The following is a 13,219-nucleotide window of genomic DNA, read 5'->3' on the forward strand; positions in this document are numbered from 1 at the left end:
GGGTGAATTGGGATTGCATCAAGAAATGTCTGGTAGTTTTTCTTTATATAGCCTTTGAATTTTGTAAGACAGCTCAATGGTGATGGATGCTTGGGTTCATTTGCAAACTGAGTTTGAATTTCTTGGCTTTTGGGGGCTAGACAGAACATCTCACTGTTTGTTAGTGTGTCCTGTCTGCAATGTGCTTTTTGCTCATGAGGCTAGGCCATCCCTAGCCAAGAAAAACTTGCAAATTGGAGCAGTATCCACGCACGCTTTTGCTGTGTGTACTTTCTGAACAAAGGGGATTACAAACTGTAAAGGGGAAGCTCCTCTTCCAGAAATCTTCACATGGACACTGACATCTGTTTGGAAGCCTGGATGCTCTGAGACCCAGTTCTGACACGTACCGTTCTCCAGAAGAGCTGTGCTGTGCTAAGCTGTGATCAGAAACTAGTCTGCATGTGTGTAGGCTGCTTTGGTGCAGACAAAAATCACTCATAAACTGCCATTATAAAATGTAAGCTCAGCTGATTAGGCTGCTTTTTGGGCTGGTTTTCTCTCCTGCACAGAAACGTTCTGCCTTCACTGCTGCACTACCTGGAATTACTGTGTAGGCATTTCTACAGATGTACCAGAGATAGCTTTAATACTAAGTAGAAACTTGTTCCCACAAGCAAATTTTGATTTGTCATTTCCTTTGTAATTTGTTCTGAACAAGAACAGACTATTCAGGCTCAAGGGGACTGTCCCCTGGCTTGTCCCATGCTTGTGTTGTCCTGGAAACCTTATTCTGCAGCTGCTGGGAATTAATCAGGACTAATAAATTCTTGGTGAGCTGCTCATGATTTGATGCTGTCAGGTAGCTGGTGCAGGTGCCATTTACAGCAGCATTGCTCCTAGAGCATGGAGTTCAAAGTCCCTCTGTGGAAGGGGACTTTCTTTCCCACAGATCACTCAAGAAGGCTGTTGAGGTGTTTTATCCACATGATTCATAGAAAGAGAACATACCTGTTCCCCGAGCTTGTGAAAATACTGGCTTCTAGTCCTGTTTATTTCAACTGAGCTTAAGCTACAAAGGCAGCAAGATCCCAGTGATCTCTTCTTAAGAAACTGTCCTAAGTCTCTGCTCATGCCCTCATGTACTGCTTTACTTTAACTGCATGAGGTGTAGTTAATGCAAGATTAGGCTGTTTCAAAGGAGCAGTTGAGAGCAATTCACCCTCTAATAACTCTCTGCCTGGTGGCCAGGGCTGCTTTCCAGAAAGGTGCTGGTTTGGATCCCCTCAGCTGGAGAATGGCACTGAAACCACACCTTACTGCTGCCTCCATGAGCAGCCCTTGGTGAACATCTTGGTCTTGGCACATTAGATGACAGAGAGAAAGAAGCTAGACTGCTTTTGAAGAAACCAGGGAATGCCCTGTGAGATGCTTGGGAGACCCAGCACAGTCTGGGGCTGCAGGTTAGGTCAGGGTATATTGGCAAGAGTGTGCTTCCCAGCTGTGGTCACCAGCCACCTTCCCATGGCTGATAGGGTGGGAAGACTTGCAGGAACTCAGTCCTCCAGGGTTGGAGAAGCTCTTTGAAAAGTACAAAATCAAATAAATGCATGGATAGCCTGGAGAGTGGAGACAGAAGCTGCTTTGAGGTGGAACAGCTGCAAAGAAGCACTTCAAGGAAGTCATGCCCAAATCTTTTAGTCACAGTCCCAGATCCTACCAGGAAACCTGTGACAGAGCACAGACGTCAGTTTGACTCTTGGACTCTGGGGAACATGGTTCCCTCACCTTTAGCATGAACTGTTAGCCAGATCTTCCTGGAAGGATAGCCTATATTTACTCAGTTTGCCAACTCTTTAACTTCATCTAAGCTGGATGACTCAAGCTGCTGAGGAAACCAGAAAAATAGGGAAGTATCTGATTTATTGAGATATCTGGGGGTTTATGACCGACTGCCCCGCAGTTTGGGGGCATGTACCCTTCTCACATGGTCATGTGTTCGCCTCTGTGAGTTGAGCACAGCCAGGAGAGTACAAGAGTTACAAATCCCTTTGCAGTAGAGCAAGGATGTTGAAGTAGCTGTCAGTGCAAACACCCCCTTTCAGAGCATAAGACCAAGGTAACTGTGCAATTAAAATGCAAGGAAGGTGTTCCGAGAGGTAAAAGCAACAGTGTTCTGTTAAAATACTATCAACAGAATAGTGGAAGAGAAAGATTTTTGTCTGCAGCAATTATATTTCCAGCAGTCTTTGTCTGGCTTTGCCTTTACAAGAAGTCTGTCGCATTTCCTTATTATTTAAAGGAACAGGGTGAGTAGCGAAAGTGAAAATCGCTTTATCCCAGCACGGATGCCGTGTCCTCACACCCACGATCCCGGGCTGAGCTGGCTGTCCCCCATGTGGAGCTGCCGCCGCTTCAGAGGGCCGATGTCAGAGGAGCGCGGCGGGCAGGAGCGGCCGGAGGTGAGCGGCGGGAGACACAGCGGGGCGAGGCCGGCTCCCGGGGGCAGCCTGGAGAGGAGAGAAACTGCGGGGAGTTTATTTCTGCAGGCGAAAGAGCGAGTCGGGCCTCCCGGAGGGGCGTCGAACCCAGCCGGCCCCCGGGGCTGGGGCTCTCCGGGGGGATTTTCAGGCAGCTCCTGCCCGGCAGCACCGTGACCCGGACTTTCCCCGGGCTCCCGGCGGCTGACGAGAGCCGGCGGCCCCGGGGGGCGGTCCCCGCGGGGGAGCAGTGCGGGATGGGGCGGCCGGGTGGTCCCGGGTTCCCGATGCAGCCGGGCGCCATGTGACGGCCATGTGGGCGACGGCTCCGCCCCGGGCCGCTCCGGCACCTGGCGGCAGCACCCCCGGCCCGGGGCGGCGCGTCCCCTGCCCCGGCCCGCCCTGCCCTTGTACTCCCTTCCCTCTGCTCCCTTGCAGTCGCAGCCCCCGCGGGCCGGGGGAGCCCTGCGGGCGGCTCGGCGGCGCCGGGATGTCGTGCGCCGTCCCCGCGGCGGCGGCGGGGGCCAGCTCGCTGTCCCGGGGCGCGGCGGCCGAGGGCGGCCAGCAGGTAGGGACCGGGTCGGGGTGGGTGCTGCGGGCGGGCGGGCACATGGGGCTGAGTCACGCCGGGCAGCGCCGCGGAGGGGGTGCCCGCTGCCCTTGGGCAGCGGCCCTTTTTTTCCCGGGAAGCGGCCGCCGTGCTGGCTCTTCCCAGGTGGGAGCGCGGGCGAACAGCCGGCGATGCGCGGAAAGCGCCGGGGCACGGCGCGGGCAGCTGCTTTTCCCCAGCCTTGAGCAGCCGGGAAGGGAGCAGGGCTTTCCTCCCCGCTGCTCGCACCTCCGCCCCGTCGGCCGCGCTGGAGCGAGGCAGGTGTAAAGTGGGCAGAGCGGGAGCGTCGGTCCCCGCTCGGGTACCCAGCTTCCCCCATCAGTAGCGGTGGCCCTGCTCGCGAGGCTCTGCGGCATCCCTCGGGCAGCCTGCCGGCTTCCACCCCTCCGCTTCGGGTCTGCCTGTGCAGTGGGGCAGAGGGATGCGCTGCTCTTTACAGGGACCGTGAGGTCTCTGGGAGACCGAAGATCAACGCTGTAAAATTGGAAGTGTTCGTTCTCAGAAAGTTACACACCCGACTTCGAGCATCTTCTGTGTGCACCTTGCAAACTAGCGAAATGTTTCTGGTTGATGTCTTCCAGAGTCGTGAAGAAGATGACAGAAAAGTAAGGAGGAGAGAAAAAAATCGAGTTGCTGCACAGAGGAGCCGGAAGAAGCAAACTCAGAAAGCAGATAAACTTCATGAGGTAAAGGGATACTTGGTGCTTTGGAGGCATGGCTTGGGTACCAAGCACAGGACTTTACAATAAATGGGAATTCTTAAGCAGGTGTGGGCCTGTCTTCACATAATCCTGCTCAGAGAGCTGTGGGTGTAAGGCACAGAAAGGCGTGCTGTGGGATGCCTACTTGGGAACTCCCAGACACTGTTGCTGCTCTTGGACAGTGCAGCTCTGCCTCAGTGACACTGCTAGGAAGAGAGAGAGATGGTCCAGCCCTTGCCTCATCCTCCCTCTTTTGCTCTTCCTGTGACCACCCAAAGAATGGAATCACAGGGCTCCTTTGGGCTAAACCAGAACCATTTTCTTCTGTATTTGTGTTAAGCTTATCACATTTGCTGTGACAGTGGATGAATTCTTGCTGTCTTAAAAGGTAGAAGGTGATGGAAGAGGAAGGGTACCATGCAGTGGCAACACTGGCTTAAATCAGTTCTAGAACTGTGGTGTGAGCGCTGCCACTCAGCAGCAGGGTTCCCAGACATACCCAGTTGAAAAGGCTTCTTAGGAACTTGGGAACCTGCAAGCGTGAGAGCTCAGCTTGGCTAGCTGTTACACTTGTATGCTTTGAAAAGTGACAGTGGGTGTTCAGACGGATAAAATGAAAGTAACTAAATATTCCAGAAGCTCTTAATATCACAATGTGGTGTGCTTTTCTTGTGTCCCCAGTGCAAACACTGGAGGACAGGGATCCTTTTTCTCTGGTTTTGGATGTTACCTCACACCACAGTGCTCTTGTAGCCAGGAGTCAGCTTTTGGGGTAAGTGTCAGTTTTGCAGCACACTACCACTGTGGCTGAGTCAGTTGCTCAGCTCTGAAGGTTCATCACAGGCTTTTTTTCTTTCTCACTGTGGAAGGATCTGCCAGCAGTTAGCAGAGACTAAGAGGGACAATGTGGGGAGTTTTGGGCTTGGTTTTTCCCAGATCTCCTCTGAGTCAGCGCCAGGTGCAGGGTAGTTCTGAAAAGGGGTAACTCCTGGCTTTTGTGGAATAATTTTTGGGCCCTGTGCCATCCTGCAGCCTCTCTGATGTTCCTCCTGAACTTGAGGATCTTCCTCATGCTGGGAATCTTCATTTTGATGCACACAGGTTTTGCCAGGTGTAGGCAGATCTGGTTGAACAGACATTCATTCTTAGCACCAACAATGTGACAGTCTCATCCCTGAAAATGGGACAGAGCAATGGGACAGCAACTTTTATTCCAAAACCCAGGACCATGGGGTTTGGGGCAACAAGAGATGAGCAGAATGACAATCGGGGTTGGACAACTTGGCTGGAGTTCGGCTGCAATACTGTGTTAGGAGGACTGTGCCTGTTTCACTCTGTGAGACGTGGCACAAGGGTGTGAGGGAGGGCAAGGAGCCCAAAGTTCTGCAGCAAAGGGGAGCAAGGCAGAGCCAGGCTGCTCAGAAGAACATTGCATGAGAGGCTCTCCCTGCTGCCTTTTAAGGCACATGTAGGCTTTGAAGTTTGCTCTGAAGTTTTCCCAGGGAGGTGAGATTGAGTGGGTGGATGTTGAGCCTTGGGCCAGCAGAGATACATCCATCTACAGGTTTTCAGTGGGCTGGCTCTGAACCTCTAGCTCTCTTCTCTTCGAGATGGGGAGGCTTAAAGGCCGGAACACTTGAGACACACAGTTATCAAAAAATGTGGCACAGGAGTCTTGCATCCATCACATGTATGCTGCAGAGCAACTCAAAACTCCTCTGCAGTTAACAGCAGCATATTTATTGCCAGAAAAGCCTTACCTCAAAAGCAGCCAGGTCAGGGATAACCAAAGGCAGTGGTCTGGCTTTCTGGTGACAAAATGAGTATGATGCTTCCCTCCTCCTGAGTTCTTGGGCTTCTGAGCAGGTGGCTACAAGCCCTGGCAGGCCTGGAGGAGAGCACTGGACATGGTGTGTGGCCTGGATAAATGGCTTTTCCCTGCACTGCCCTGGGGCAGGGGGGAGGCCCTTTTCTCACCAGCAATGCCAGGCACCGGGTTTTCCCAGCACCTCTCGGCAGTCAGTGCTTTCATTTTCTCTGATCTGACCTTGCAGAGTCCATTTTGGCCCTTCCCATCAGAGGCAGACCAGGGTGGAAGAGGCCACCATGGGGACAGAGCCATCCATGCCTGCATCCCTGGGCTCCTAGAGGACTCTGAGGGCAAGTGGCACCTCCTGGTCTTCGGGGCCATGAAAGGAATTGCAGTGTGGTCAGGCCACAGGTCGTAAATGCACTTGCCCTGTTCCAGCCCCCAGGCTGGGTCTGTCTTTCCTCAGCACTTTGTAAGTTGTAGTAAAAAACCACACTGTTTTTTCTACTATTATGTGAATGTACTCAAGGTGGAAGCACTGAAAGGAATGTTTTGACTGTAAGTTGTTGTTTTTTTTCTTTCCCCTCCTTCCAGGAATATGAGTCTCTTGAGCAAGAAAATACCTCCCTGAAAAGAGAAATTGGAAAGCTAACAGATGAAATGAAACACTTGAGTGAAGTGTTGAAGGATCATGAAAAGATCTGTCCACTATTGCACTGCACCATGAACTTTGTGACCATACCAAGGCCTGATGCACTTGCCAGCTGCCTACCAAGATGAGTGCTGTCCTTAATCACCTGTCAATGTGATGTGTGAAAGTGCCATTAACAGGAGGTTTGACGAACTGCCTAGTGTGCAGTTCTTCCATCTAAGAGGGCTGGACTCGACCACACAGCTCTACTCCACATTGAAATGTTACAGTCTTCTGAATCTCAGGAAAACACCAGTATGGAAAAAAAGACAATTTGAACAGCAGCTTCTAACTTGGTAGACTCTTCAAGCCATGGTTTTGCCTTTGGAAATGTCAAAGTGCCGTGCAGCCCACTATGGAGCGATGGAATGTAGACAGGGAAAAGTACCGACCTCAGACTGGGATGCCTTTCTCCCACACATCCACTGCCAGTAACCCTTTTTCACTTGTCACCTGTGCATGTCATGATCTGGCTGCTGGGTTTTATCTCTCTAAACAGGTTTGGTTAATAAAAGCGATGTCTCATCTCTATAATGTTCTCCACCTTCTTCAATAATCAATGTCTTTATAGCATCTCTGCTTTTCATTTGCTGGTCAATGCCAAAGTCTAGTGGTAATCTTCCTCTTAGTTGTTCTATTACTTACTTATCACCTCTTCATTGGTTCCTCTTTTGAAGTGTGTGTAACAAAAGAGTTTTCTTAGTCTTTAATATTCCAAATCATCAGCCATGCTGGCATTAGTCCTTGGAGTGTTTTATATCCTAAAATATGTCCTGGTCAGTTTCTGATGGTGATTGTCTGCTCTTCTGATTGTGTGGGAGAAAAGCAAACAAGGTTTGATGGTTTTAAACATTGTTTTAAAAAGCAGATTTTACAATTTACTCTTTTAATGCACCCACTGGAAATGAAAAAGTATCTTCATCCTTCCTTCATCTTGCTTATTGCCTCTGGAAGATTATGTCTGTGGATTGAGTTTTGCTAAGCATTTTGTTCTATGTCCACACTGAAGGTGTTTGATAATTGCTTGAAAGAAAAGCATTCTGTTTTCTTTTTCTTTTTAGTTACATAAAGGAAGTATGATTGCAATGTTATTGAGAAATACACAGAAAAATGTGTTTACTTTCTCTGAAGATTCTTAATAGTGTCAACCTCTTGAAATGTGGATTCTGTGGCTTGGGATCCAGCAAAGAGTCTTTTTCTCACAGTATTTCACAGTCAAAGAGCACCTTTGGATAATAAAGATCTCCTCCCCATTGCCAACTCTCTCACTTCAGCATTTGGATTTTTTTTCAGTTAAACTCATGGGATTAATTTCTTCCCTCACCAGGATCACAGTATTTATCAGCAGAATATGATCTGAAATGTCTGAATTTTAATTTTTTAAAAAACTTTTTGTTTTAGTTTCTTTAGTAGAATGGTGCACTGCTGATCAGTGCCAAGACAGAATTTGGGAGGCCATGTAGTCAACTCTGCCTTCTAAAGGGCCCTCTTGTACCATTGTCTTAGGCTAGAAACTCCAGATGAACTATTGGCTTCTTTAAATTATTTGTTAGGTTGTTCCCAAGAGAATTTCCAGAATTTGCACCTGCAGCCTAAATGCTGTCTTCAAAGCTCCTTATGGTCCCATAAGAACTGAGTCATCCCACAGAGAGAATCTGCTGCAGTCCCTCCCTAGGAAAGCAAAAGTCTCAGTACAGTTCAAGATTTTGGGTAATGTCCTTGAAACTATTCTCTGTGTCACCCTCACGAATGGAAGTTGTCTTATGAATATTCATCCACACACCCACATTGCCTCAGGCACTGGATGCCACTGTGTAATTTGGGCAGAATAGAGATGTAATGGAAAAGGAGCATGGTGGAAATGAACAACATTCACTCTGGGAAAATCTGTTACAATTTAGGATGAAGGGAGAGAGGGAATGTTTCACATCTCTTAACTAGGTATGTGCAGCTGACTGGAAAGTACCTAATTGAGGTCAGGACTGTACAAAGCTGGTCTCACATATGGAGCCCTGTGGACCCTCAAAAATGGGAGGAAAGATCAGCTAGTCCAAGACAGTCCACCCCAGCAGAATCCTTCTAAAGACTTTTGTTCCACAGATGCTCTCTTCTAGAAGTAGAAATCTAGTTCCCTGTGTAAAATCCTCCTCCTTACACATTTATTCTTCTAAATATCTGTCTAGAAACTGACTCCAGCTTATCACTTGGTGTTATATCCAAGTTCAGTGGTAGATTCCCCATCAGTAAATACTGTTCTTGTTCTGCAGTTAAAGTTTTAATCCATGGTGTCTGCACTGGAGTTCATTGCTTTATTAATTGTATCATGTCTATGCTGAGTGCACAGGGGAAGACAGCAGAATTCTCAGCAATGTTGTGTGGTGGTTCCAAGTCCAAGAATATGTTGCTGTTCCTTGGAAGGGCTGGGAGCCCTGTGGGAGCCCTCACTGTCCCCACTTTTTTTCCCACAACCTCAGGGTATAACTCCAGCTCTTCCTGTGCGTCATGTCCATTAGTAACAGTAGAGCATGGGTTACTTCTTTCTCCATCTCTTGCATCACTTTTTTTCCCAGGAATATTTCCAAAGGGCCTTTTGCATCATTTTTCTATATGATAGAGGCACTAAGGCATTCACCAATCAGTATATTGTGTGACTAATGTTCAAAGGCAGCTGGGAGCCTTAAGTAAAAGAAGTGAGAAAAATTAGTATCCCAAGCCACTTAAGTCCAACATTCTGATATACTTATAGAATTAATGTGATAGCTGAATCATGAGTCAACAAGGACCATGAGCTGTTAAAGCACAGGCTTATGTGTCCCCTACACATGTAGCGATTACGCTTTTTGCATGAGCTGTTCGTAAGGATATTGATTTACAGGAACCTTCAGAACAGAAAGTATGTTCTGGAGCCTGGGATAATTTTTACATGAATAGGGAACCAGAAAGAAGAACAGAAAGGAAAAAGCCCATTTGTTAAGGAAGCAACAGAAAATTCTTTTTCAAATCCAAACCTCTCCTTTTGCAGCAGTGTTACACCATCAAAAAAAAAAAGGTTTCACATCTATATATGGCTAAAATCCCACTTGATGTACTGTAGCTTCAAAAAGCTTCCAGTTGGTTTGACTTGTTCCCCACAAAAATGTGGTCTGTATCACATCCACATGATTTTCAGATGCAGGTAAATAGGGAAGATCTTTTCTATATTCAGATCATGGTTCATGTGAGGTGCACTGTGAATTGCAGTCTTATTTGTGGATGTGTGGAGGGTTGCTAACAAAGCTGGATTTTGCCTCTTAGGTCCACAGTGAAGGTTACAGTTTGTCTAGATCCAGTTTTTTGCATTTTCTATGAGTCTAATGAAGAAGCAAAGTGCTTGCTGCAAACTTACAGACAAAAGTATTTCTTTGAGGAACAGACTGGGTCCAATTCAGCTATTCATCTATTAGTTTCTTTTGGGTTTAGTTGGGTCAGATTGAAAATTATTACATTTTAAAAAGTTAATTTTAGCCTCCAAAGCTAAAAAAATCAACAGAAAGACAAAGTCAAGCTTCCCATTTCTGTTCGTATTACAGAGATCAATTGTTATACCTCAAGAGAGCTTATTAGAAAGTCTTGCTCCTTCCCACTGGTATTTTGCATTCATGCCTGTGAACATTTATAAGTGCCTTTATGTACTCATCCAGTCTCACTGAAAGTACATCTTTAAAAAAAACTAATTTAAACCAGCCTGTTCTACAGACTTTGTGTTCTTTGCCTTGGTACCAGTTACTGCAATTAGTGCTCCTTCTGCAGTGCCTCCTGATCTCATCTGCATTTGGGACTTGCACTAGCCTTTGTAGTCTCATTATTTCAAATGCCACTTTTTTTTTTTTTTCTTCCTCCTTCTGTTTCTACACATCTTGGTGAAACATCCCTTAATGGAATCAGTATTAGAGGATCAAGGCTAATCTGTAGAGCTATATAGAAATTTCACTTCACTTGTATACCCTGTATATGATTAAAGGCTTTGCTGTGTGCCTTGTTTTGTCACTCGAGTATTAAGAAAGGTGTCTGTGCAGTCTTTTAAAAAGTACTTAAAGGTGGCATAACCTTTACTGTAGCTTATCAAACCCATACTATTTCCTGTCCATAGATGAATGCTTTGCTGCATGGCATTTGGGGTTTCCATCTGTGAATCAGTCTTGAACTTCTGTCTCAGTGAAAGTGATAGATAAAACAAGTATTAAAAAAAATCCCTTTTCTCTTCTTCCCATCAGTGAAGTGATATAATTCCTATTACAGGAAGGAAGCATGTCTGATTAGCAGGAGAAATGGGGGGGTTATTTTCTATCACAAAGAATAGATGTTATCCTCTTTATAGGAGGGTAGGAATTTTCTGTTTGTAAACCCTGGTTTATTGTCAAGTGGTCATTGGAGAAACATGTTACATGTACATACAGTATGTGGTGTGGGCACACATCCATAAGGGAATGAAAGAATTTGGATTCATTCTTTGCAGAAATGTGGGATTTACGTTGGTTTCACTGGAAGTAGAAATGGTCCTACAGCTGCCTCAGAGGACATGCAGTACTTTGCTTACTCACTTAGGTAATACTTAACTCAAGAATAGCTACAGGCTCCCTGGAAGTGAGTACTTCTTAATAAAGAAACCGTAGCAACAATCATCCCTGTGATTGCATGCTCCATTTCTGGCATTCATTCATGTATTTTTTTCCTACATAGCGCCTATGGAAAAAAAACTGTAATGGTAGAGTAGGAATCTTTTCTCACTGCAGAATTTTGAAATCATGGCATCAAATGTATTGTGAAAATAACTGGCATAGCTTTTGCAAATAACCTGTTTCCTGCTAACTATGAGTTTGGTCTGCTGTAAAGGAATCATTACTGTTCTCTTTAGAAGTGTTAGAAGTGGAAAAACTAAACCACAAAGGTCTTGGTGTTGAGTAGAAACATTCATTCATGGAGTCAGTACTGGATGGCTACCATGCTCCAGTGTCAGAGCTTATCTCATCCTGAAGCAGCTTCTTCATGAAGCCAAAGAGAAAATGAAATCTGTAAAATGTGTGTTTGCTTTAAATTTGCAGTAGGAGAGCTTTTATTGTATGTGATTAGAAAGTTCTACAGACTGCTAGTAGAGCTTGCTACACCCATCTGGCTGCAGTCCAGTTAAGTCTACCCAGACCATTCCCCTGGAACACAGTGTGGGTACATCTCCAATCAGGTGGAAAAGCTTTCTTCTTTAACTGTCACATAATGAACTTATGTCATGTTTTCATTATTCTAAATTCTAAATTATTCTAAATTATTAAAATATCAAAGCTCTTGAAATTCTAAGCAAGGGTTGTAAGTAGTCTCTCTTGGGATAAGCAGATTAATAAAATTTGTCTTCCCATTATAAACTGAATCTTGGTACCAATTTATTATCTGTCTTAGGTAAATAATTGACAATAAGGAATAAGTAACAAGACACTGCTTCAATATTTGATGCAGTGCCATATAAGGTACAATTGCTTCAGCTGGAGAAGTTATACAAGAATTGATAAATAGGACTAGCTATTGAAAAAGTAGAATTAGCTGAAGGAAAATGGCAAAAGTTATTTTTGAGAAGCAATCTATTAGGCTAAGAAATTGTTTACAAGTGGAGGTTCTCAAGGATTGATTACAGACCTCTTGTTTAGTATCTTTGGTAAACACTTTGGGTACAAAGGGACCATTACTACAGAAGAAGATTGAAATATCCTGCAAAATAGACTGCATGACCTTGCAGAAGGGAATAGAAATGCCATTATTCATAGAATCATAGAGTCATGGGACAGCCCATGTTGGAGGGAACCCTGAAAGATCACCTGCTCCAGCCTTTTGGGGACAAGGAAACCTAGATGAGATTATCTAGCGTCTTGCCACAGTACCAAGTGTACAGTCACACACTTGAAGAACAATTCACAAGAATTTCTGTCACAAGGCAGAGACTCTTGATTTGGAAATGCTAATGGAAGGAAGGAACAAAAGCATATTAGCAACTGATGCTGAGGCACCAATGCAGTGGAGCAAAAAGGAGGAAAAATAGGCACTCAGATGCATAGTGGTGGGGTTATTTCTTTATTTATATATCTGTGTTCTTAAAGAGAGAAATGTCAATGTAATTATGTGAGAGCCTGACCAGACTTCATCTGAAATACTATATACATTTCTGCTCAACCATGATAAAGAAAGGTAAACCAAAACTAGTACAGAAATGGAGAAGGGCTACTGGGAGGGTTAGGGAAATAAAGAATCTTTTTTTTCAGACTTCAGAGACAAAGTCTGAAAAGTGGTGGGATCATTGTCTATGTAATAACATCAGAGTAAAGATCATGTAAGGGCTGTCATAGAGAAGTAGTAGTGTTAGTAGAAGAATGAATAGGTATAACTTGTACTTGGTTTTGATCTATATGTGTGAAGAAGTTTCTACCTGTCAGAAGAAAGACATCAGAAAGCCTTGAAGCAGAAATGATGCATACAAGCAATTTTGTAGGTTGCTGTGTGTGTGTGCAACCCACTTAGTTTTGGGATGAAGATCATGTATTTCATGAGTATGCTGGTCATCCAAAATATTTCCTCCTGTCCCCATGTCCTTATTCTCTTTGGAGAAAGCTTGCAATTGAACTTTAAAAGAAAGCAGTTCTTAAAACAAACAAAGCAATCCCCTAAGATTTCTTTATCCAGAAACTCATTTTCACAGGAGGTCAGATGTAAGGTTTTGTCAGAGGCAGAGTCTCTTCCTAAATTGAATTCTTTGATTAGATACATGTAAGGAAAGAGCATTAAAAAAAGGGAGTTTTCTAAATGCCTACCAATGAACAATGATATGTTCCCAGAAAAAAAAAAAAAATTAGAACACTGTTCACAGAGAAAGAGAAACAAAATCTACCAGGAATTTGGGGAATTTCCCAAGCTGTTTAGCTGTTTACT

The 13,219-nt window shown here is 45.2% G+C and overlaps 1 protein-coding gene across 1 annotated transcript; it reads left to right on the forward strand.

Annotated features, from left to right (window-relative positions):
* The first annotated feature begins 2,327 nt into the window (after positions 1 to 2,327).
* BATF3 (basic leucine zipper ATF-like transcription factor 3) lies at positions 2,328 to 7,506 on the forward strand. Its single transcript, XM_053938594.1, has 3 exons — positions 2,328 to 2,441; positions 3,651 to 3,755; positions 6,175 to 7,506. Exons 1-3 carry the CDS (start codon positions 2,328 to 2,330, stop codon positions 6,358 to 6,360), a joined length of 405 nt encoding a protein of 134 aa, XP_053794569.1. The 3' UTR covers positions 6,361 to 7,506.
* The last annotated feature ends 5,713 nt before the right edge of the window (positions 7,507 to 13,219 follow it).

The sequence above is a fragment of the Vidua chalybeata genome, chromosome 3, assembly GCF_026979565.1.
Source record: "Vidua chalybeata isolate OUT-0048 chromosome 3, bVidCha1 merged haplotype, whole genome shotgun sequence".
Classification (NCBI taxonomy): Eukaryota; Metazoa; Chordata; class Aves; order Passeriformes; family Viduidae; genus Vidua; species Vidua chalybeata.